This window comes from Schistocerca serialis, chromosome 2 (assembly GCF_023864345.2).
Source record: "Schistocerca serialis cubense isolate TAMUIC-IGC-003099 chromosome 2, iqSchSeri2.2, whole genome shotgun sequence".
In the NCBI taxonomy this organism is placed as follows: Eukaryota; Metazoa; Arthropoda; class Insecta; order Orthoptera; family Acrididae; genus Schistocerca; species Schistocerca serialis.
Window position 1 is genome coordinate 631012930 of NC_064639.1, and position 26604 is coordinate 631039533.

General features: G+C 40.9%; 1 protein-coding gene across 1 annotated transcript in view; it reads right to left on the reverse strand.

The window, feature by feature from the left end:
* LOC126457699 (uncharacterized) overlaps window positions 1–26604 on the reverse strand; it is a 42843-nt gene that overhangs the window by 2286 nt on the left and 13953 nt on the right. Inside the window, exon 2 of the mRNA XM_050094231.1 lies at window positions 3366–3593. Within this exon, the coding sequence (XP_049950188.1) occupies window positions 3366–3593 (228 nt within the window). The remainder of the gene's footprint in view (window positions 1–3365; window positions 3594–26604) is intronic.

Below are 26604 nucleotides of genomic sequence, written 5' to 3' on the forward strand. Positions count from 1 at the left end.
AACTACTAAAACCTAACTAACCTAAAGACATCACACACATCCATGCCCGAGGCAGGATTCGAACCTGCGACCGTAGTGATCACGCGGTTCCAGACTGAGGCACCTAAAACCGCACGGCCACACCGGCCGCGTACATTGTGGGAAAATGGTGACCGCGTAGTTGTATGGTAGCACCTTGGGGCAATGGTAGCCACATAGAAGGGGAGTAGTACCGCCTTGTGTCCTATGTGTGTCAGTTACGGACTGATGAATATTTAGAGACAGGGGACAGTTACACTATGTGAGAGACCACATATAATGATGAGACGAATGTGTACAAACGTAAGTGTAAGACGAGATCTGATGAACATAAAATGACGAGGCCGTACAGACGGTAGTTTCATGAGAAAGTTGTACAGTTTCTGTAAAAATCAATTACTTAACACATGTGTACATAATATTTATGATGTGAAATACAGAAGTTTTATCATATGAAATAAAGAAGTGTGTGTGTGTGTGTGTGTGTGTGTGTGTGTGTGTGTGTGTGTGTGCGCGTGCTCATGTGATAATGTGTCCCTACATGGCAAGTCAAAACTCGATTCCTTCCATCGTTGACTCAACTAGTAACGGCAGGGTACACAACATTTTTACAGTAATACAAAATCAGTTTGATAATGTATCAGTGTTCTTTATAGGATAAGGTTCTCATGGTTTGGATCGTACACTTGAGGCCTTTAAATGGCTAAGATGGATACTCTCCTCGTCGACACGAAAATAACACCAATAAGTACAAAACATACAAAAAATTACGGAAGTCTGGGAACTTCCAAAGAAGGTCGATCTGCACTAAGCAAAATTGATCATTCAAGTAAAAATGTGGTGGAGTGATGAGGTGTAATGTCCGCCCCCGGTAGCTGAGTGGTGCCGGCACGGTAGCTCAGCTTGTTCGGTCAGAGAGGCGGTGGACCTCTGTATTAAAAAAAAAAATTAAAAAAAAATTGTCCTAATCATCATCATTTTATCCCCATCGACGCGGAAGTCACCGAAGTGGCGTCAAATCCAAAGACTTGCACCAGGCGAGCCGTCTACCCGACGGGAGGCCCTCGTAACGCGCCATTATTATATGAGGTATAATGAACAAAGACAAAAAAATGCAGATAAATTTACCAAGGGCAGTGATAACATTGCAAATGAGCTCTTTAAAATCAACATGATCACATCTCTCATCGTGTCAGTTTATGCACCGACTGATGCTATGTCCAGAGCTGATTCGATATCAGCATATATTAAACGCGATCTTTGGTATTTGTGTTAACCTGTTGTTCAATTTGATTCTGAAAATTATAATAACACCGAATGCTTACTGTACCTCTATAAATGGATGAGGAGCGCAAGATGACCAAATTATTACTGGCTTTGTAAGAGACCCAACGATATGAAAGGTGAGTCCTTTAACTTTTACCTGCTCTAGACGATTCTAAGTTTGCTACAGTTGGAAGGATTATTCACTCTCTACGATCTCTGTCGAAGTTAACTGATTTCAGCTCTGCGTGACCACAAGTTTAGTAGTCAACCATTATTGCACCTGGGACTAAGGGCGCTTCGGTAAGCACATCGTTAGCTTTCGTCGTGATACTTCATAAGGACATGCTGAACCACTTGACAGTATCTGTACGGCTAACCTGAAAGCCTCGACATTCGATTCATTTCCGTTAGTGACGACTGTACTGTCCGCCCCCGGTAGCTGAGTGGTCAGCGTGACAGAATGTCAATCCTACGAACCTGGGTTCGATTCCCGGCCGTGGTGTCGGAGGTTTTCTCCTCTCAGGGACTGGGTGTTGTGTTGTCCTAATCATCATCATTTCATCCCCATCGACGCGCAAGTCACCGAAGTGGCGTGAAGTCGAGAGACTTGCACGAGGCGAACAATCTGCCCGACGGGAGGCCCTGGCCACACAACATTTATTTATTTATTTATTTATTTATTTTTTCCACTTTACTTGTTGACTGACAGACTTCCGCCTGTTTCCGATAGCGCCCACGAAAGCCAATGAGCATATCCACCTTCACACTCATTATTACTACGTCATGAAAGTTAAAACGATGGTAAAGCTCCGTGAGTGCTCACATGTGTTTGTTTGCATCTGCTACTTGCTAATTCAGTAATACCTGTTCTACGACACCGTTAAAGAAACATTTTAGAATTATTTATTAAGGTATCTGGTATTCTTAAGACTGCTTGGGTGGTTAAATACACGAAACAACTTTGAAGGACGCGTACATTTGAGCTAAAGCATTCTGCTCAAGTTACTTCTAAGGTGAATCTGAAAGCCATTATCATATTACACGTAATAGTTACTTTCGTGCTGACCATCAAGCTGGAGACAAAATTTCTAACCAAATGGAAATCTCAACCAGTACTACGACTACGATAGTTCACATTCCTTCTACGTCCATATTTTGATCTGGCCTAAGTAACTTGCTATTACCACGTTCTGGTTTCAGCCTTCACTGCCTCCCAAACAAGATGTGAGACATGCTGCTATTTAGAAATTCCTCGAACTCGGGATGGTTTTATAATGCTTTCACTGTTGATTAGTAAAACTTTGTACCGTTGTCTGTAGGAAGCATATATTTTGGTTTGGTGGTACATTGGAGATGTCTGTCCCTAGGCTTCGTATGAGTGTGTGCATTAACTGGATGGCAAGATGACGTCTCCGACTAGGTAAAGTCAATGGGTCGGTAATCTTTGAACTTTTCTAATCTTGTACGCCTCTTTCTGTTTGTTCCTAAAGTGTTAATATCATTGTTTATATACATTAATTCCACTGACGGCCTTCCACAGGATACAACGGAAAGTGTGCCCCGCCTATTGCTTCACAGTATTTTACTGTCTATAGGTGTACGTACAATGCTGCCAACACATTCACTGTGAAAATTAACCACACGCTATGTATCACGACACTCGTGGTAACTTACGGCGAATGTTAAAATATCTCTTCGTAAAATATTGAAACTGTAGTCCACAGCGAATTTCATGTCACGTTACACAACGTAATCGTCATACAATAATTCGGATTTAAAACTTTCGAAGGTTAAAAAATGTATTTGATTTAAGGGGATCACAAATTATAGGAAATTGGAGATCAAAATGGGCAGAATATGGCTCAGAATAGTTGTGGTGGAGAATCACGAAGAGTAGCAATTTCGTAAAGCGAGAATCTTTCATTGAGCAGTGAGGTAGGAGTAACCACTTTTCCTTTATGATTCGAATTCACTCTTATTTTCACATTCACTGTGGAGCCCTTCGAGCAATATGATGCTAAGCAGTCTGATGTTATCTTGTTAATACTGCACAGAAAACAGTTTTATATAAAGCAACCTACCTTTCGGTAGCTGGTTGTAGCAAGAATACAGCTTCAGGGAATTAGCATACAAGTAGAACTTGTTGTCTGCTGCGACACAAATGGTATCATCGTCATCTTCCGTGTAGGACGACCTTCCCAGAAATCTATTCTCAGCCGTGATATTGCCGGTGCTTAGTTCCTCATTCAAGATGTTAGCGGTGGTAGACTCTCGAGGTTGCCCGTGGACCTCCGCCACTGCTACCAATGCTGCAAAAATCAATGAACATAATTACAGCTCTCTGTTCCCACTACTGGGCGTTAGTGTAACTCTACCAACTATCATTGCAATACTACTGTCTACTAACGTGACTCTACCAGCCGCTAGCGTGAAAATACTGAACTGTAGTGAAATCCTACTGACTCGTAGAACGACTCTGCCGCTTGGTAATATACCTCCACTGGATGGTGATGGTACTCTATTGTCTCGTAGTGTCCATCTATGATTCGTAGTGGCTACGACGTAAATGAAAACCAATGTAATTACATTCAGGGGAGTTGCAGAAAGAGGATACTGGATATTTGTGACATTTATGTAAAACACCTGAAGACGTACAGTATCCCAACACGAGACCACCACGTTTTTCTGCAACTACGACAGACAGAACGGAAATTACATTTCCGAATTAACGAGCATAAGAATTACAGATTTAGAGTAAATTTTAATAACAAAATCAGATCATAGCTTTTGTTACACATAACTTTCCTAGAGAATTTTCATGAAGAAGCAGGAAATGAACGACAAAATATGTAACAGATTCTGTTATCTTCTTCATCCCTAGTAGATTCATTTCATTTATTCGTTCAAATGTAATATGGCGCAAATGCTGGCGAGCTATTCAGTCACCAAAAGTTATTGAAACCGTAGAGTTGTATGTTTTGACTTGACTTAAGGCTCGACGGGAGTTCAGGCGGCTTGTAAATTACAACCCAGTGCCTCACGCATTTTCCAGATACTTCAATTCACTGGTTTAAAGCCATATATTTTAATTATATGTATTTAAGAATTGTGCCAGTAGTTGGTGTGTATAAAAATGTAATGTGGGGTGAAAGAGTAAACAAGGAATAATTATTTCAAAACGTAAAGGTAAATAAACTGGCGACGTCAGGAAAATTGTGTACGAAACACGAAGAACATGTTTCAGGTAACAATAAAATCGTTGGCTGTAGAGCGTGGACAGAAAGGAGTTGCGAAGCATCTGTGCTGTGGTACAGATGTGTGTGTTGACACACATGTGTCAATTGAAGATTGTGCCGGAAAAGGTGTTATAATTTGTGCGAAGGCAAAATATAAGTGAGTCAGCTCGTGTATGGGCACAGTACATGGTCGCAAGGAAATTTTTGGAATTAATGGAGAAAGCAATATGGATCAAGTTTATTCAAGCAGCTTGCTAAGCAAGAGGCTGGTGCCAATACTGAATTTCGTGACAAGTATTACATCGTTCCGCAAGTAACTCATGGCAAAGTAAATATCCAGCCAGCATATTATAGTTGTATAGTCGGCATGCCAGCGCAACAGTAACTATCTTGGAACATCAGAGTGGTCTAGTCAATGCAAACTTGTGTAATCGGCATAGTAATTAAATTATAACATTAGAGCGGTCTAGTCAAACAAATTTTATTCAGCCAAGTTGTTAACCGTCAACAAGGCTTATCTTAACTTCCGAGAAAGTCGTAAGTGAAAGAAATACTCAAAATAAAATAGATTCAGCTAAATTTACAATTTATGTTAAAAGTGACGTAATTCCTCCAGCTGTATTACGGTGTTGGTTTTATTGACAACTAGTTTCGATGTTGTTACAACATCATCTTCAGACCCATACTCGTTGACAGTAACCGTATGTGTCTAACACTAGTAGTCAGTGGTGAGATAGGCGTGTTCCCCGTCATTTTTAATACATGTTATACCAGCTGACGTTCCAGGTCGTCCGTTTCAATTATGGATATACGAAGAAATTTACAATTGTTTTTCAATCAAGTCATCATTGTCATAACACGCTGTAGTTAGTATAGTTGTTCATATAGTGCTGCACTTCTACAGTATTGTAGACAATAAGTAACTGATTTACATGCAGTACATGTTTCAGTGGCGAGCGAGAGCCGCGCAGAGGCTCATTCGCGCTGCTGCTGCTGCACAGGCAACTGCATTGAACGCCGCCACGATGCCTTACAGCAGAGTTCGTCGCCCTTCAAACAGACAGTGTATAAAACCATCGAGAACATCGAGTTCACCACAACAGCAGGCGACAAGAAGAACCGCATTCCAGTGAAGAGTGTTGCTGCTACTGCACTTGTCGACGGACCTTGTGTTTTCTGTGGTTGTAGGCTTCATTTTAGTATTGACATTAACGATACATTTTCACATGGCAATGGTTGGCTCACTGTAGCTATTGTACGTGGAGGTACAGGAGTACCTACTGTTCCTGGACTTGAAAGTTTTGTTGATGGAGACATTATTGCCTATCGTACCTACCATATGACCGAACTTGCAAATCAAGATTTTGGTAAATCAGCTTATATGTCTACTTCAGCACTTTCTTTGCATACTCGTAATAAGAGAAAAATATCTGTTAATGAGTCTGTATTTATTTGGGTTAAAGGTAAAGGAGTATGTGAATATGTAAAGTTTGTTGGTGACTGTACTTTTTATTTTCATAAATAAATACATCTTCATGCAAACTGATCTGTAGCGTCAGCCATTAACCGGACAAGGGTACATCTAGAACCGGGGGCTCAAGGATGCAACAGTTTTGTTACGTAATCACTCTTATCGCTTGACCTTGTTGACCTCTCGCAGCTGCTGCCGGCTGACACAATCGTGGCGGCGCGCCAGCGGACGCGCATACTCTAGAACACCCAGTATGCGCGGCTACCTTGCAGCCGAAGTAATTTTGTGATTATATTGTCGCAGAAGAACCTGAATAGCATAGTCACCGTGATGAAGTGGTTATGATAGCAGACTGTTGCATGCCGTGTCCAGAGTTCAAAACTCAGATGAACTGTAAAATTTTAATTTCTATATTCGGTTCGAGTACATTCTAGTAGCATCCACAAATGTCAAGAATCATTGAACTGGAATGTTCTGTAACTGTGCTTATACCTATGTTCTGGCCGGAGGCAGTTCGCTCTGTGCTCTTGTATGTGCAAGTGATGAATAAACATTCGTTAAGTGAAGTTAATGTTCGTCATTAATCAAATTACACCTACTTCTACGTGACATTATTCTGGTGGAGACGCTGGGTATTGGAACTTGTGATAGCGCACATTGTCGATGACACAGTGGCTCGTATCAGGCCGCGACAGAGCCGCCGTTTAAGTGGCGAGAAACCCGAGTTTGAGTCATATTCAACAGATAGCGATCTATCAGAGACAGAAAAAGAAGGGGACGTCACGATGACAGCAACTGTATACCACCACATGAGATATCCTTCCGGGTTCTCTGGTGACGATGGCCAAGGTCCAAGCAAGTGGCTGAAGGTATATGAGCGTATAGCAAAATTTTACAAATGGGATGACACCGTGTGTTTGGCTAACGTATTTTTCTTCTTGGAGGGCACTGCCAAGCCATGGTATGAGAACAACGAAGAGAATTTCACAAGCTGGGAAGTATTCCATGCGGAACTGCACAGGTACTTTTGCGACACACAACGACAGAAGTGCAATGCTGAAGATAAATTAAAGTGCAGGGCACAGCGTCCAGGAGAAACTGCAGCATCCTACATTCAAGACGAATTCAAATGGCTCCGAGCACTATGGGACTTAACATCTGTGGTCATCAGTCCCCTAGAACTCAGAACTACATAAACCTAACTAACCTAACGACATCACACACATCCATGCCCGAGGCAGGATTCGAACCTGCGACCGTAGCAGTCGCGCGGCTCCGGACTGAGCGCCTAGAACCGCAAGACCACCGCGGCCGGCACATTCAAGACGTCTTAGAGCTGTGTAAAATAGTGGATCCTAGAATGAAGGAGGGAGATAAGGTTGCACATCTCATGAAGGGTGTTGCTGATGACATGTATCAAGCCCTACCCCTGAAGGAGGTTTCGACAGCAGACGACTTCATAAAATAGTGCCAGTCTATCAAGACAATGGATCAAAAAACGGCTTCTAAGCGTCGTATCGATGTCTGTGATGGAGGAAGGAACTGATTTCACAAGTGTTCTTCGTCAGATGGTGAGAGAGGAAGTTCAGAAGGCACTTGGATTGCACAGTGAGCAAAAAACCGAAACGCTTCAAGAGTTCATACGGGTGGAAGTGGAACAGACATTGAACCCAATCTCTCGTCCTTCATTTCCTTTTAAAACGATAAAAAATTCGAGACCCAGGCGAAGTTGCGGTCCTACAATACCACATGAGGAACCTGTTTGGGCACCAAGGAAGACCGATGTCTGAGGACCCAGGATAACCAACCAGTTTGTTACCACTGCGGACGACTGTGACATGTGGTGCGCTACTGTCGAGAAAGGCGGCGGATATTTGATGAGGCCCGATCCAGAAGACAGCAGACCGATCTAAGCTGACGCCATCTCCGGGACGACGAAGATGAACAAGAAAATGTGGGTGCAGGACGACGTGGGTCACCATAGCCGCAAGCTAGCCGCTGTAGAGGAATCTCCCCAACTCGCCAATCAAGGTCTCCAATACCGGTTAGATGCTCCAGCCGATCACCTAGCCGCCGCAACCTGGAAAACTAAAGGGTGTGACCTTCCTTGGAGGTGAGGCCGCCGAAGAGAAAAATCCTCCTCCACCAATCACTACAAAAATGATAAGAAACTACTTCGGTATCCTCATGGATGACCGACCACCTCAAACTCTTGTGGACTCTGGAGCATCCTATTCAGTCATTTCGGAGAAGCATCGCCGCCATTGCAGAAAACAGAATTCGTCGACAGGAAAACATCTCTGCTGAAGGTAGCTGATGGGAAATATGTAAAACCTACAGGAAAATATGTCATTCGTGTGGGTATAAGTGGCCACACACAGCCTTAGAATTCATCGTCTTACAAGAGTGTAGTCATGACCTCATTCTCGAATGGGTCTTCTTGAAAGCTTATCAGACAACTATAGATTGTGGTCGCTCGAATATTATGCTAGACGAGATGAGATACTGTGGACAGGAAGATGCACATCTGAGTGCGTGTGCTGAATGAAGTGGTCATTCCTGCAGTCAGCGCTAGAATGGCAACTGTCATGTGTCCTACCATCCATCAGCTCATTGTTCTTGTAGAGGTATGTAAGAGAAGCATACTACTGAAGAATAACTTGCTCATTACAGCATCTGTTGTCTCGTTTAAGGACGGACTCCTTGAACGGGGGATAGTAAACTGTCGCCGAGAACCTTAGATCCTTCCAAGACGCATGTGCGTATCAAACGCTGAGTCGTTAATTGATGAACAGCTGAGCGTCATAAAAACCTCCCATGCCGGGTCTGTGGGCGAAATTGGCGCTACTACTACGATACAAAATCTTCCAGCTCGACTATCACCAGATCTCACTAAGGAGCATCAGAGGAAACTACCTGCCATTCTTCAAGAGTTCTCTGAATGCTTCAACCACAGGTGAAGAGCAAATTAGTCAAATCGACGGTAAAACACCGAATTAGCACTGGAGACCATCAACCAAAAAGTCAGAGAGCATAAAGTGTGTCAGCAACGGAATACGAATAATTCGCGATGAGGTAGAGAAAAGGATGAAGAATGACATCATTCAGCCTTCGCAGAGCCCATGGTCGTCACCAATAGTTCTTGTGAGGAAGAAGGATGGCAGTTGGCGATTTTGTGTTGATTACAGGAGGCTTAATAAGGTAACTAAAACGGATGGTTACCCCTTTCACGAACTGACGATACACTAGATTGCCTGAAGGGGGCTAAGTTTTTCTGAGCCATGGACACGGGAAACTGACAAATCGAAGTAGATGAGGCTGATCGTGAGAAAACTGCATTCATCACCCATGAGGGCCTGTATGAGTTTAAGGTAATGCCGTTTGGTTTGTGTAATGCACCAGCAATTTTTGAACGGATGATGGATAACGTTCTAAGTCACCTGAAGTTGACGATGTGTCTTTGGTATTTGGATGACATTATAGTGTTGTCAGAGAAATTTGATGAACGCATAAAAAGACTGAGGGCATTTCTTAAGTGTCTTCAACAGGCGGACTGAAACTTAATCCAAGAAAGTGTCTCTTTGGAGCAAAAGAAATCAAAATACTTGGATACCTTGTGTCAGATGAAGGTGTGCGACCAGACCCAGAAAAGGTGAGATCTATAACGAAATTTCCAATTCCTAAAAGAGATGTGAGAAGCTTCTTCGGATTATATTCTTATTGCCGTTGTTTTATCAAAGACTTTTGTATCAAATCCAGGCCACTCCAAGAGTTTTAGCCGATGCTAAATTTATCTGCGGTGGTGCTCAACAAAATTCTTTCGATGTGCTGCGAAAATCTCTGATGACTGACCCTGTACTTGGTCTGTACGATGAGAGAGCACCTATAGAACTACACACAGATGCAAGTGGATATGGGATCGGCGCTGTTCTGGTGCAAATTTCGGATGGAAGGGAGCAGGTTATAACCTATGCTTCAAGGACACATACAAAAACAGAGAGAAACTACTCAACTACAGAAAGAGAATGTCTTGCAGTGATCTGGGCCATGTGCAAATTTCTTCAATGTTTCTATGGAAGGCTATTCACAGTTGTTGCAGACCATCATTCACTTTGTTGGTTGACAGGTCTTAAGGATCCAACAGGACGACTCGCCAGGTGGGCACTACGTCTTCAAGAGTATGACATTACCGAAGTGTGCAAAAGTGGAAGAAAAGACCAAGATGCCGACTGTCTATCAAGAAACCCTGAGCAAGACCATCAAGACTTTGAGGAAGATAGTGACAGTGACCGTCTCGCTGCATTCCAGGATCTCTCTGCCGAGCAGAAGAAGGACGCCAAGATATCTCTAATTATGCTTGCCTGAAATCGGTCAGAGAATGTGGAAGGACAATTTAAGGTAGTTAATGGATTACTTTGCAAGAAAAACTTTGCTCCGTTTGGAAATGTGTGGCTACCAGTGATTCCTAAACACATGCGCTTACATGTTCTAGAGAAAAGCCGGACTTTATGATTTATTAATACATACGACAGGATCTAAAAAAATGGCTCTGAGCACTATGGGACTTAACTTCTGAGGTCATCAGTACCCTAGAACTTACAACTACTTAAACCTACATAACCTAAGGACATCACATACATCCATGCCAGAGGCAGGATTCGAACCTGTGACCGTAGCGGTCGCGCGGTTCCAGACTGTAGCGCCTAGAACCGCTCGGCCACCCAGGCCGGCTACGACAGGATCAGCAAGTGATTTTTCTGGCCACGTTTATTTGGGAGTATCCGTCACTATGTGTCGCATTGTGGAGAGTGCTAGAGGAGAAGAAACCACCTGGCTGACTCATACCAATTCCACCAGCCGAAACGCCTTTCCAGCGTGTTGGAATTGACCTCCTCGGACGATTTCCAACATCTGCTAGTGGCAGTTGGTAGATTATTGTTTCCACTGATTATCTCACACACTATGCCATTACAAAAGCCATTAAAACAGCCGAAGCATTCGTGGTAGCCAAATTCATCGTAGAAGACATTGTATTAAAGCACGGTGCCCCAAGGTCGTTAATTACGGATCGAGGGAAAGTTTTTCAATCCAATCTCGTGACAGAGATAAACCATCGATGCAGCATTGCTCATCACATGACGACTGCCTACCATCCGCAAACTAACGGGCTTACTGAACGCCTTAATAAGACCTTGGCCGATATGCTATCAATGTTCGTCAATGTTGAACAGAGCAACTGGGATGAGGTGCTACCTTTCTTAACGTTTGCCTACAACACCGCCAAACAAGACACCACAGGTTTTACGACATTTTTTCCTGGTTCATGGGGCTGAGGCGAGTATGACGATGGACACTGTGTTTTCGTTACATCCTGATGACGTGGACGACGACTACTTCGGCCAGGTGTTAACCAGAGCTGAGGAACCTCGGCAGTTAGCTCGATTCGGATGGAAGGTATGACGTGAGCCACCGCCCTGTTGTCTACCAGCCTGGTGTCCTCATCTCGATGTGCACCCCTGTTCGGAAGTTTGGTCTCTCTGAAGAGCTCCTCAGGCGCTACTTTCGACATGGGTTGTGAAACAGTTGTCTGGTGTTGCTTGTGAAGTTGAATATTTCGACACCGACACGATGAAAGGGCAGAGACACTGTCCACGTCCTTCGAATGAACCTCTATAATGATCCTGCAACCCAGGGTAAATTCGAAGCTCCAGCGGTAGGCAACAAGCGGAAAGGTGACGAAGAGGGTGGAGGCGAAGGAAATTCTAAGAATATCACCGCCAGGGTGAACATCAGTCATCGGGAGTCGGAGCATGTAGGACCAATGGATCGTTCCCGGACAAGGACGACGTAACACCGAGACGCTGATCTCTTAAGGAGGGAGCAATATCGAAGAATAAGCTGAGTAGCACAGTCACCGTGGTGTATTGGTAATGATACTAGGCTGTTGCCTGGAGGGTCGTGAGTTCGAAATTCGACTGAAGTGCGAGATTTTAATTTCTATATTCGGTTCGAGTACATTCTAGACTTATCCATAAATGTCAAGACTCATTGTACTGGAATGTCCTGTTACTGTATATACACCGTATGTGTTCTGGCCAGAGGCACTTCGTTCCGCGCTCTTGTATGTGCAAGCGCTTAATAAACCTTCGTTAAGGGAAGTTAGCGTTCGTCATTCATCTAATTACACCTTCTTCTACATGACAATATACTGCGTTCTGTAAATGGCACTCGTCTATGAAATATCAATATTGGCAAATAGTTGTTGCCGTCAGTCAAAGTATTTATGGGATCATTTTAAAAGTAACTGATAAACAATAATAAACAGTTCTGGTCACGATTAAATATATTTTGAAACGAACACCATTATTTTGAGTTAATGAACACAGTACAGTTTCTATGAAGTGTTACTAGTCGTTGCATAGTTAAAACAAACATTATAACACGCCAAATTAACGTCTTTTATATTACACGTGTTTTCTACATCGAAGAGCATTTTGTTTATTTGCAGTTTCACCTTTCTGGTCCAGTATTTGAATGATTTTAAAGTCATTGGCTACTTTCCAAATGTAACTTTTACTCGTTCTGGAGCTGGCGACATTTTTTCTGCAGTTTAAATTCATTCAAGTAAGTTTGGTGTACATAATTATATGTAACTACTGTAAGACTTTAAGCTATTACCACCTTTTTCTTCTTACATTTCTACCATTGTTGTAAACATCCATGCGGCAACGATCACGTTGTAGCTGTCTGTGTTCTATCGGTAAGCATTGATCTTCGTGTTAGTGCCTCGTTTCTATTAATTGTGGAAGAGTAGTACTTTTGTCACAAAAACCATTCTGTACACAGGAGCGTATATGTGGGTTATACGCTGTTACACAACGACAAAATAATGTCTCATTTGTTTATTGCATTCTGTGGATGATTCGGAACAGCAAACATTTTACAGTAGACAAGGTGTGCTTCACAGTAACGAAGATGAATAAGTACTCATACCTAATAAGATGTGAACTTTAGGGTATAGTGGAATTTTTCTTTGTCCATGTGACCATCTCTTAAAACGTGGAATACTTTCCTTAACTCTGCGTAAATAATTGATCTAGTGATAACGACAGAAGTCCCTTGACAGATTTTTCGCGGTGACGCTATTGCCTGTACTGAGGCTATTACGTCACAAGACTGTAGGGAATTTGAAATTTGGACAAGGCTGAGGACTGATGGCGATGGTGGAACTTGGCCCTGAACGTAATTAATTACAGTCTATTGCGTTTAAATATGTAAAGAGATCGAATCACTGGAACATGAACATACATAGGAGTAATTGTCGAAGGGACATGAAGAGGAAAGACGACACAAAACCAGCTAGAGCAAAAGCAGCTGCCAGTCTGAGATTTACTTGTAGCCTCATAAGGAAAAAAATGGAACCACGAAAGAAATGGATCAGAAACACTCACTCGACAGGCTCATGAGTACGGATCGTCCGTCTTGAATTGATAGGATTGACTTTGAAGATAGAAGACATACCACTAAGAATGGTGCGTTGGTTTAGTGAGTGCGATACATTTTCCGAAGACGCTGAAAGAACTCCAACTCCTTATGGTCAAACCGATGTATAGCAACTGTAATTACACTACCTCGGCTGTACCTATCACTATGAATATTTTTTTCTTTTATTATAGAACTTGGCCAATTATAGACCGCTTAAACCTAAGAGAAAGGTACAATCTTTTTCTTTTTTTCATCCCTGAACTTGTTTATGGGTTGGCTAATGGCCTTCCTCTGCTCATTTGACCTTGTAACAAGAACGACGTTGTACTATTGTACATATAAATAATATTTCTTTTTCCATCTGATTTTTCCATAAACCTGAGTAATTGGTGTTCCGCTTTCATTTCTTTTTTGTTTCATGTCATTGTGTTAAGAAAACTGCAAGCAAATTTCAATGTGAATATTAATGTTTATGTCAAATGTCAAGCAATATTGTAATAGAATTGAAATGTAACAAATGTTGAGACTGTTGTAAGATGTTTAAAATTGTAACTGTGCGTCTGGTCCATACGTAGGCAATGTGTTGGGATATGTAGAATGCAAAACCTCGGGTGAATACCCTGTCTGTAAGGGAGCGGTAAAAGGTGGATGGCAGGCGAGCGCGGGAATATGCGCACGGGCGCTGCACGGCACAACGGGCTCAGCAGTAGTTGTTGGAGTTTGGCATTGGTCTGAGCAACACATTTTGGATCGAGGAAGCTCTCCTGGAAGACTTAGTTTCATTGAGCCTCGGGTATGCCGTTCCAACGCCCATACAGCAAGGCAAAACTCCATAGGCACTAAATGGAAAACTATTGCGACGCTATGAAGAAATAAAGTGCTGATACGTCAGGAGCCATAGCTGTGGTTGTATGTGTGCTCTGTGCATCGCCATCTCGCCGCCTACCAACCGCCGCATCGATACAAACAGGTTGAAACTTTTAGTACTGTATTCGTATGGACCAGTGTTACTTTTGTTACATACTGTTCAATAACAACTTAAATTTTACCAGAACTTTCCTATCATTTAATTATCCTCACAAATAACCTAGATAGGGTCCTTCCCAAATGTTGTGCAATCCGAGTGTCCCGAAATGAAAAATTAGATTTTGTGTTAATAATAGTTACTGGCAGACCTAAGTATGTTAGAATGGTGTTTAAAGAACTGTTCTTTTAATGTACCAGTAAATGAATAACGAAGGCCTGACAAAGTTGGAAGATAACTATAATATTGATATAGTAATGAAGTTTAATTATTTTGAGACAAATATAAAGGTACTTAAATGAGCAGTAAATGCGATAAAAAGAGTAGTAACTCATATACTGGAAATCTTGAGCGCATAATGGTGTCAGTAATTAATTTTTTTAATACAGTGATCATAACAGTTTCAGGGTCCCCCCCCCCTTTTTTATTCATTTGAATTCTGAAGTGTTCTAAACTGATTTGACCAGCAAAAGTTAAAGTCAATATAAAAGTAAAAATTTATGAGTGTTTTATCTTTATTAAAATTGACATTTTGTTTGTGGCTCGAAATTACTATTTCTAGGATAACCTATGCCCGATTTTTATCAGATCAACAGACAGTACGAAGTTTTGTAGTATTCATTATAGTGTAGTGTTATATATCTATGGTTTATTTATATCAGTACAGAACGTGAAACTATCAGTTCAATAGATTTTCTGGTTCTAAAGTTTACTATATTATGCAGTGTTATTTTGCATGAATATACACCAACTTGTACAGGGAAGAAACTCAGTTAATGCCTAATTAGGCTGGCGACCGTATTATTAACAAATTGGTAGCATCTGCTGCGTTGTATTTTTGTCCATCCTGACGTTAGTTGCATTTCGGACTTGCTTGACGTATCATTGTTATTACAGAGTGGGTGTAAGTCTGATTTGCCACCATTCAGGTACACGCAGTCAATATCCATACAAAAATCCTGTCTCGTAAGGTGAACCCCACTCACTTACCATAGTACAGGCTTTAATGAGTATAGTGTGCCACGCGCGCACGTTACAAGTGCAGGACATCCAGTTGTATTCGGTCACAAATTAATGTGAATACCGAACAGTGGATGTTCAGTGGCACGAATTGTAATAATATTCAGTAAAGTAAATAGCAGTGAACGTCAGGTACGGTAGTGAGGCGTAACTTGCGTTCGGTGTGGACAGGAACGTAGACACAGTAGATGTGCCGAGCATACCGAAAGATGCGGCTGGCAATGTCAGGAGTGTATGCGGCCAGATAACAGATGGCGTTAGCGGTAGGCAATTGGCGTACATACAATACCACGAACATGTTAACGAACAGATTGAAATGTCGAGATCGCCGCGAACACAGCAAGGAATAAAACAGGAAGCAGAGGATGACTTAGTAGATGATAGTGGGTACGTGAACGAATCCACTGACATGTTTGATTCACCACAGTTAAAGAAAGAACCGAAAGAATATTTTGATGTAAGATCGGAACACACCGATTCCGCAGAACAAAACAGTGTGAAAATTTTAAGCATGAACGACTTATTTGAACTATTAAGCAAACAAATTGCAGGACAGAATGATCAGCTTAAAACACACGTTGACGAGATCAAAACACAGAATGATCAGTTTAAAGCACAGGTCGAAGAACAAGGAATTAAAATTAGTAAACAAATTGAACAGGTAGAACAAAAAGTGGGTAATTTAAGCTCTATAGTAAATACTATGAAATTTGAAATTGACACAATTAATAAAAATATGGATACTATGCAGGGGGAAATTGACAACATTAACAGTAGGTTTGATGTTGAAATTCTCAACATCCAAGAGAAAGTAGAGCCTCTAGTTGAAACAAAAGTAGACGAAAATGTTTTCGGTCTAAGTTGAGATCGTAAACGAATGCCAACATGGAATCTCACAGTTGAAAAAGGCGGTTTCAGGTACTGAAAGAAGTTTAGGCGAAAATGTTACCGGATGTGTACAAAAGTGTGAACAAAATACATCGAAAATTCAAGGCAAAATTTTCGATCTCGAGACTAAAATCAAAGATAGGCCTGGTGTTGTCTGTAATGGCACGCCATTTACGAAGCTGTTGGAAGGTGAGGAGCGCTTCGATCCCGCCAAGAAACATAACGGATGGCATCCGTTAGATTTCATCAAAAATTGCGAGAGGATGTTTCCTGAACACTTGTCTGGTCAGGAGAAAATAAACATAGTAATTAGCGCCTTAGCAGGTGACGCTAAGCGCTGGGGAATTAACTTGAATACTGAACTAATGACGTTCGAAGAATTTAAACAAAAGTTTACGGAAGAATATTGCTCCGAACAAAAACAGGATCATTTGTGGCGTGAGTTTATCATGGCCAAGCTTCATGATAACAGGGGCAGGAATTCTTTGAAAGATTTCTGCGAAAATTGGTACCGAAAGTTGACACATTTAAGAGGGAGAAGATTAGATGCTGAAATCATATGGGAGCTATATAAAAAGCTTCCAGAAGATTCAAAGGGATATGTGGGAAGCAATCATCGTAGCTTCCAAGCGTTTCTCGAAAGGGTCGAAGACGAAGACCACTGGCGCGAAAGTCGTGCCAATTATCAGAAATTTAGTAACAGGAATAACCGTAATAAAGACGAGAGTAATGACGGCGATGGGTTTCGCGTCAACGTGATACAAAGAGGTAGAGGCAGAGGAAGAGGAAGAGGGAGTTATCTAGGTCGTGGTAGAGGGTACACCGCGCAAAATAATAACGACGCGGGAAACTGATTTCCGTGAACGTTGCGGGCTAAACGGAAGCGGACAGAACATACCGGCCCCGATTTAAGAAATGTTACTGGGCTGACAGTAAAGTCATGAGACAGGTTAGAGACAGGCGTGAAAGGACGCAACGTGTTGTTGTGAAACAAGCGTCAGGTGCGAGCGCAGATGACTCATCTTTGCCCCGCAGAGCGATACATGTTAACAGGCTAGTGGAGCATCAGAGGGCAACGGCCCGGCTTAGCAGAACAGCTGTGCAGAGAGAAGTCGCTAGCAATGCGGCAGCATTAGGTACGAACATTGCCATAAGAGCTGGTGAATACAATACGAGTGGTAATTCCGTGGCGAAGGAAATAGTAGGTGGAACAGTGGATACACAGAGAGGTGCAGTTAGCAGTGTTAGCAATGAAGTAAATGGCGAGAATGAATTAGCAGAAGTAATTGACTGGCGTGTGCAGATCGACGATCTGTACAAGGGCCTCAAGCAGTGTGAGTGGGAGGATTTTAAGAAGGAATATGAGGCAAGGAGGTTAATTAGTGAAAAAAGAAATAGTAGGGACGTCGATAAGGTGACGTGGCCCAAATTTAAGGAGGAGAGAGTAAATAGCGTCGCGCAAAGTACGCGTGCTACTGACAGGACGAAGGTTAAAGATAGGAATGAATTGGAGGATGAAATCCTAAGCATTGATGAGGAAGTAACTTCTGTTAACGATCCGCCAACAGTACAAGCTGTTACCGAAAGGCACCGTGGGGAAGAGGTAGGTAATTACCTATGAGTAACGGAAGTCCACGAGGATTACGCTAAATACGAAGTAACAGTGGTTGTGAGTAAAGCTGATAATGAGGTCGTTTTGTCAAAAGAGGATACTGAATTAAAATCAAAGCCTGACGAAAATGCAGAGGAAGAACTTAGTGCCTGTCTCAGAAAAGCTTTTATGTTGGAACCTGAAAGCGATCCAGAATGGTCGGATTCTGACGATAGTTCAGATGACGAGTATTTCGGTACTAGTGAAAAGAATGGGAATACAGCTAATTGCGATATTGTACCTACTGATGACGAAGTTTCAAAACAAAATCCCGATGTTGAGACTGAACACAGAAAAAAGGAGCCACCGGACGACTCAGTGTCAATGTTACTAAGTGTTCAAGTATTTGATGACTTTGAACTCCCGGAACCAAAGAAACCGCCAGATATAGGTGATGTGCAGGTTAAAAGCATATCTTGGGACGATGTTATCGTCGACCCGGATTTGCTTAGGGAAGAACACAACAATGAAAGGCATTTGACGGTTAAACGAACTGTAATACCAGTTGAAATTTATAATGTGAAATTGCAAGTACTTCTTGACACAGGATCTCAGATAAGTGCGATCTCCCAATCGTTTTTCGAACACATCTGTGATAAGCCTGGACTAGTGATTATGTCAGTGACTGGTGTAAAAATTGTTGATGCTACTGGCAAGACTAGCAAGCCAGTAAAGAACCAGATTTTGATTGGATTTAGTATAAAAGGACAAAAGTTTGAACACGATTTTTTGGTTGTGCCAGACTTGAGCACTGAAATGATTCTGGGTATAGATTGGCTAGATAAAGAAAAAGTTATTATTGATTGTAGCCAGGAAGTGATAAAAATTAATAATGCATCTATGAATTTGGAAATACAATTTGAGGAAAATGGGAAGGTGGTCGATTCAGAAATTGGTTGTTTATTGTTGGAGATCGACCAAGGGAATGATGGTTTGACAAAAATGTATGAAAGGTACCATGTCAAGAGATTAATAGATGAGAGTGATAGGCAGGGGCATGATTTTAAAGAAATTGTGGAAAATTTGAAGGAGATACGTACTGATCAGAAAATAGAATTGCTTCATCTTTTAGAAAGTAATAGCACCGTATTTTCGGACAAACCTGGCCTAGTTAAGAACTTTGAATACCAGATTGAGACAGTAGAGCATAAACCTTTCTTTGTAAGACAGTTTTCGGTACCCATATCAAAGAGGCAGGCTGTTCAAGTGGAAATAGATAAAATGATAGAAAGGGGTGTAATCGAATGGAGTAGCAGCGAATATAATACTCCCCTTATCATCGTGAATAAAAGGGACGGGGGAGTAAGAGTAGTCATTGACGCCAGGACTTTGAACAAAATTGTAAAAAAGGAAATAGACAGACCTGAAAATCTGGACGAAATGCTCCAAACGTTTAATAATGTGAAGTATTTAACCAGTTTGGACATGACCGCCGGATACTGGCAAATCCCATTGAGCAAAGAATCCCGTAAATATACCGCTTTTCTATTGGCCGGGAAATGCTATCAGTATAGAGTAGTGCCATTTGGGCTCAGCACTTCTGTGGCGGTATTTATTAGGGCACTGGACTTTGTATTAGGGAGAGAATTGAGTTCCTGGCTAACAATTTATGTAGATGACTTACTGATTGCTACTGAAGAATGGTGAGAGCATTGTGAATTATTGCAGAAAGTTTTGGTTGCTCTACAAGCAGGGGGCATGACACTAATGTGAAAGAAATGTGAATTCGTGAAGTCGGAAATAAAGTTTTTGGGGCATATTATTACTACGACCGGGATTGGCAAGGACCCGGAAAAGTTAAGTGCAATAGCAAAGTGTCAAGCTCCTAGAAATAGAAAACAGTTGAAAGCCTTTTTAGGTTTATGTGGGTTCTATAGAAAATTCGTCAAGGGGCAAGTTTTTAATAGTCCTCATTTGAATAATCTACTTAAGAAAAATAGTGCTTTTGTGCAGACTGAAGGGTGCATGAGAGATTTTGAAAATTTAAAAAGTGAACTTTTGAATGACAATATTTTGTATCACCCCATACTGTCAGAACCTTTCCACATGAGTACTGACAGTAGTGCTTATGGAATTGGTGTAGAAGTTTTCCAAGAAATCTCTGATGGCAAAGAAATCGAACACAGGACTATCGCGTTTGCAAGTAGAACTCTAACAAAATACGAGAGAAACTACACTATATCGGAAAAGGAGGCTTTAGTCATTATATGGGGATTAAAGAAATTCAGGAATTATCTGTGGGGCCATAAGCTCATCATACATACTGACCACAAAGCTTTAACTTTTCTTAAGAATTGTCGTTTACTTAATGGCAGGTTAACTCGTTGGGCTTTGTACCTGCAACAGTTTGATTACGAGATTTGCTATGTTAAGGGTAACGAGAATTACGTGGCAGATGCTTTATCTCGATTGCTTAATGGTATGAGTGAAGAGCCCGATGAAAATGGTGAAGAGGGTACTTTTCTGATAAGGTATATGAAAGAGGTTTCAGGAAAAAGGAAAATTGAGCAAATATGTAAAAACATGAGGTACTATCAGAATGAGGATCCAACATGGAAATCTGTGAAGGTAAATTTTGATAGTTTGCAGTATCCTCAAATTAAGAAATATTACAAAATCTTGAAAGGTATTTTATATAAGAGGAAAGATTTAGTCACTAGCGAATGGAGGCTATGGTGGCCACAACAGTTTGATACTGATGTCATAGACTATTTTCATTTAGCATTGGGGCATAGTGGACTGAAGAAATGTTTGGATAAACTGAATAATGTAATAGTGATCGCTGGTAATGTCAGTAAGAAGGTTACCGAACGAATTAAGTCGTGTGATGTCTGTCAAAGGGCTAAAGTACTTAACAGAACTAGTAGAGGTCCAATACAAAATACATTACCTGAGGGTACCCTAGAATTAGTATCAGTAGATTTGTATGGTCCCCTCCCGAAGACTTCGGGAAATTGTGCATATTTTTAGTAATTTTGGAAGTATTCTCAAAATTTGTGAAATTATACCCCTTGAAAAAGGCAACTGCAAAAGCTGTATTTAATAGGATGGTCGAATACTTCAGAACCATCGGGAAACCCAAGGCAGTACTATCTGACAATGGACCCCAGTTCATATCCAAAATTTGGAAAGAAGGAATGGAGCAAAATGGTGTAGAGGTTAAATATATCTCAGCCTACCACCCAGCTGTCAACCTGGTTGAAAGGTACATGCGAGAAATCGGGAGATTGTGTAGAACGTACTGCAGTCATAACCATAGAGCCTGGGGCAGGTTTATATCAGACTTTGAGAATGTCATGAACACCTTACATCATGAATCTACTGGGTTCCCACCGTAAGAAATTTTGTTAGGCAGCAGAAGTAAAAGTTTAATTGAGGAAAAACTAGAGTTTCCACCTTGTACAAGCTTGGGGTTGAGTCAAAAGAAAGAATTAGTCAGAAAAAGGACAAAGCAAAAAGCTGAATCTAGATCTAAAAGACATGATAAAAACCTGAAAGTTTCAAAATTTGAAATTGGGGATTATGTTCTTTTAAAAAACCACGAAAAATCTAGTGAACTGAACCATGAAATTTCCTAATTTAAATACATTTATAATGCACCGTATATAATACAGAAAATTCCACATGATAATGCTTACTACCTGATCCACCCAAAATCCAAGAGACCTTTAGGTGTAAGAAACGTTGTGGACCTGAAACTGTATGTTCCTAGGAGTGAGTGACCTAAGTACACTCAGAGAGCAATCTGCAGTAAAAGTGCTGTATCTTATGCTGAAACTATTTTATTCTAAATGTAACAAATCTTTGTAAATGTATGTATACTAATGTCAGTGTGCTAATGTACTTATGTAAGTTTCAGATTACCAAATGTATTATATAATGTAAAGATGTATGGAGAACAGGGCTGAAAATAAAGGGTAAATGCTGCAAACCAAATAAATGATGGGACTGCAAAAAAATCAAAATGGGCAGTATATGAGTCATAATAAAAAGGACTGCCAAACACCAAAGAGGGCAAATAAATAGTCAAAGGAGAATTGTAAGTGTGGCACAGGTGATGTGATAAAATGGTGTGAAATGGACTGCCCAAATCTGAATAATAGCCAGCAAATATGTGTAGTGATTTTTCTAAATATTATTGTGTGTTTATTAGTAAATAAGGAAATGGACTGCCATTTAATGCTAGCAGCAACAATTTGTTTTATAGTGTATATAGGTATTTGTATCTGCTATTGTAGATAAGTGTTTGTGTTCCAAATTTTGATTTTATTTATCTGAGAAATTTAATAATAATGAGTAATTTGCTACTTAAATAATGTTGTGATAGGAGGATGGACTGTGCCAAAGGCACTTAAGTAAATGATAGGTAAATGTTCTCGATATATTATAAAGTATAGGCCTATATGAAGTTTTGTGGTATAAACTTTTATGATGGCACATTCACGCAAAGATTCAGAACCCCTGTATAAATATAAAGTTCAGTGTTCCCATCAAATCTGCAATTAGTGAAATTTACTGGAAACAGGGGCATGTGTAACAACAACGATGTTGTACTATTGTACATATAAATAATATTTTTTTTCCATCTGATTTTTAGATAAACTTGAGTAATTGGTGTTCTGCTTTCATTTCTTTTTGTTTCATGTCATGGTGTTAAGTAAACTGTAAACAGATTTCAATGTGAATATTAATGTTTATGTCAAATGTCAAGCAATATTGTAAAAGAATTGAAATGTAACAAAAGTTGAGACTGTTGTAAGATGTTTAAAATTGTAACTGTTCGTCTGGTCCATACGTAGGCAATGTGTTGGGATATGTAGAATGCAAAACCTCTGGTGAATACCCTGTCTGTAAGGGAGCGGTAAAAGGTGGATGGCAGGCGAGCGCGGGAATATGCGCACGGGCGCTGCACGGCACAACGGGCTCAGCAGCAGTTGTTGGAGTTTGGCATTGATCTGAGCAACACATTTTGGATCGAGGAGGCTCTCCTGGAAGACTTAGTTTCAGTGAGCCTCGGGGATGCCGTTCCAACGCCCATACAGCATGGCAAAATTCCATAGGCACTAAATGGAAAACTATTGCGACGCTATGAAGAAATAAAGTGCTGATACGTCAGAAGCTATAGCTGTGGTTGTATGTGTGCTCTGGGCATCGCCATCTCGCCGCCTACCAACCGCCGCATCGATACAAACAGGTTGAAACTTTTAGTACTGTATTCGTATGGACCAGTGTTACTTTTGTTACATACTGTTCAATAACAACTTAAATTTTACCAGAACTTTCCTATCATTTAATTATCCTCACAAATAACCTAGATAGGGTCCTTTCCATATGTTGTGCAATCCGAGTGTCCCGAAATGGAAAATAACATTTTGTGTTAATAATAATTACTGGCAGACCTAACTATGTTAGAATGGTGTGTGGAGAACTCTTCTGTTAATGAACCAGTAAATGAATAACGAAGGTCTGACAAAGTTGGAAGATAACTTTAATATTGATATAGTAATGAAGTTTAATTATTTTGAGACTGAAATAAAGGTATTAAAATGAGCAGTAAATGCGATAAAAAGAGTAGTAACTCATATACTGGAAATCTTGAGTGCATAATGGTGTCAGTAATTAATTTTTTTAATACAGTGATCATAACAGTTTCAGGGTCCCCCCCCTTTTTTTATTCATTTGAATTCTGAAGTGTTCTAAATTGATTTGACCAGCAAAAGTTGAAGTCAATATAAAAGTAAAAATTTATAAGTGTTTTATCTTCATTAAAATTGACATTTTGTTTGTGGATCGAAATTACTATTTCTAGGGTAACCTATGCCCGATTTTAATTAGATCAATAGACAGTACGAAGTTTTGTAGTATTCATTATAGTGTAGTGTTATGTATCTATGGTTTAACCATATCAGTACAGAACGTGAAACTATCAGTTCAATAGATATTCAGGTTCTAAAATTTACTATATTATCCAGTGTTAATACGTGTTATTTTGCATGAATATACACCAACTTGTACAGGGAAGGAACTCAGTTAATGCCTAATTAGGCTGGCGACCGTATTATTAACAAATTGGTAGCATCTTCTGTGTTGTTATTTTGTCCGCCTTGATGTGTGGTTGCATTTCGGGCTTGCTTGACGTATCATTGTTATTACAGAGTGGGTGTAAGTCTGATTTGCCACCATTCAGGTACACGCGGTCAGTATCTATACAAAAATCCTGTCTCGGAAGGTGAATCCCACTCACTTACCATAGTACAGGCTTCAATGAGTATAGTGTGCCACGCGCGCAGGTTACAACCTCACCCTCCTGGGTTGTGACTTTCGTTGCTGGACAGGAAATTTTTCAATCTTGATCAGTAGCCCGAAACTTTCCACGTTGTATGTGGTTTCTTCTGTGACGTTGAGTTTTCTAGAATCCTTTCTTGTTTCTTCCAAACATTTCGTGGTGTCCTTTAATTAGGAAATGAAACTAAAAGTTTTCTTCGTCAGCCTGTTGTCATTCATTGTGTAAATGCGACAGTGAAGCTTTAATCACCTCTTATTCTTTGTGTTTGTTATTGTTTCTATGTTCATACATGCTCTTCATCCACTTGTTATCATGGTCATTTTGTGGTCCTAAAACGTTTTTGGGTATTAGGATCCGGCATTCAAGTTCGTAAAGTTTTTCGCTTTCGTTATTGTAGCATAGTGTTTAATTTCTGTCAGGAATGACACTGATCTTTTATTGAAACAACTTTTGGTAGTGTTTGTATGCTGATTTCGTTTTCTTCGGTCATCTTTACTTGTGGTGTTATCTAACCCATTATATTGCATCCATTCTCACAACAACTTAACTTATTTGATGTTTCCGTACTTTGTTTGTATATGCTCTTCTCTGGTGTGTTTAAATTAATGTAATCCGATTTCTCATACGATATTAGGAATCCGGTTTTAGCTGCAATTTCTTCTAGAATTTCTGTCATTACATTTGCATCTATTTTGTCTTTGGAAACTTCGTCAGCGAGAGTGAGTTATTTCAGTGCAAATCTTCCTTCCTTGTCCGATATGGATTCGTTCAATGTTTTCCTCTAGTAGTTATTTATCCGACCCTATCATGACCCTGCCTAAGACCGACTGAAGAGAATCGGTGAGAGCCCATTGCCATGCTGAATACCTGTGTTAACCCTGAAGGGCTTAGAAACTACTATCAGAAATTTAACATTTGAAGTTGTTTCTCGGAGTGTCTGTTCGACCTACTGCCTGGAGGGTTTGGCGATACCTGCTTATTCCATTGTTAGGTTCAAATGGCTCTGAGCACTATGGGACTTAACACCTGAGGTCATCAGTCCGCTAGTAATTAGAACTACTTTCACCTAACTAACCTAAGGACATCACACACATCCATGCCCGAGGCAGGATTCGAACCTGCGACCGTAGCGGTCATGCGGTTCCAAACTGAAGCGCCGTTGTTTGGAATACTGTCTGTTCCCCCGAAGATTAAGCCTTGACATGGCTGGGGCCTTAGCAATCATTGATCCAGGCTACAAATGCGGGACTGTCTATTTCTCACAGCTCGTCGTTTGGTACGAGGAGAGGGGAATCCAGATAGTCATCTACTTCGGAGTTGAAGATAATAAACGGATTCTCAGGTGAATGTAGATATTAAAATCAAGCGTACAGAACGAAAGCGAGTCGCTTTCTCCTGATTGTGATACGTCAGCGTTAGCAAAAGTGGAGGGGAATGACCTTAGTACGCTGATCCATGTTATGTCTGACTTGCAACAAGTGGCTACGTAGTCATCGTCTCTCAACATTTTTATGTCGGCTGCAAAAAACGGTAGCGTCTGTTAGCAAAGTGGTCGGCTGCGAAAGGCGGCTGCTCCCATGTCGGGGGGTCCTATTACGAATCTGGCGATTCGATGGCAGGTGTAACATCTCACGAAGGGGATAACACACTCTCCTCATTTACAACCAAGACATAGTGGGAAACATTTAACGGAAAAATATTCCAGGAGGTAAACAATCCATCAAAATTGGAAATAGTGATGCAATTAGGTCAACGGTTTCTGGAGAGCCCAGAGCATCACGTACGGAAGAGTCGGAGCTTCCTACAACATCTCGCATGCGATCTAAGAAAAAACTGTGTGATATATTATCATGAGTTTCGTTTTCCTCGACTGCCCTTCCGTATAACACTTTTTCAGGCAAGATGCTATTCCTACAAAAACGTTAATTTTTGTGATATCAGTAGAATATTCTCTAGAGCTATTCTTTGCTGTAGAGAAACAATTGAACAGCATACAATAAGAGATTGTTACTCACATCGTTTGATATGCCGGTCGTTAATTTCTGTTCACAGCTCAGTCATTACTAGATTGATATGCTTCACTCTCTAACTTGCGTTCTCGTCTTCGTTTAGCAAGCCTTTAAAATCCACCATCCTTTATCGTCTCTTTCGCAAAATTTTCGTCTGCACGGGGTACTACAAATCCTCCCCTCGATTCCTCTCTACAATACCTAGTTTGCTACTCATGGGTATACAAGTACTAGTCAGAGAAACTTAACG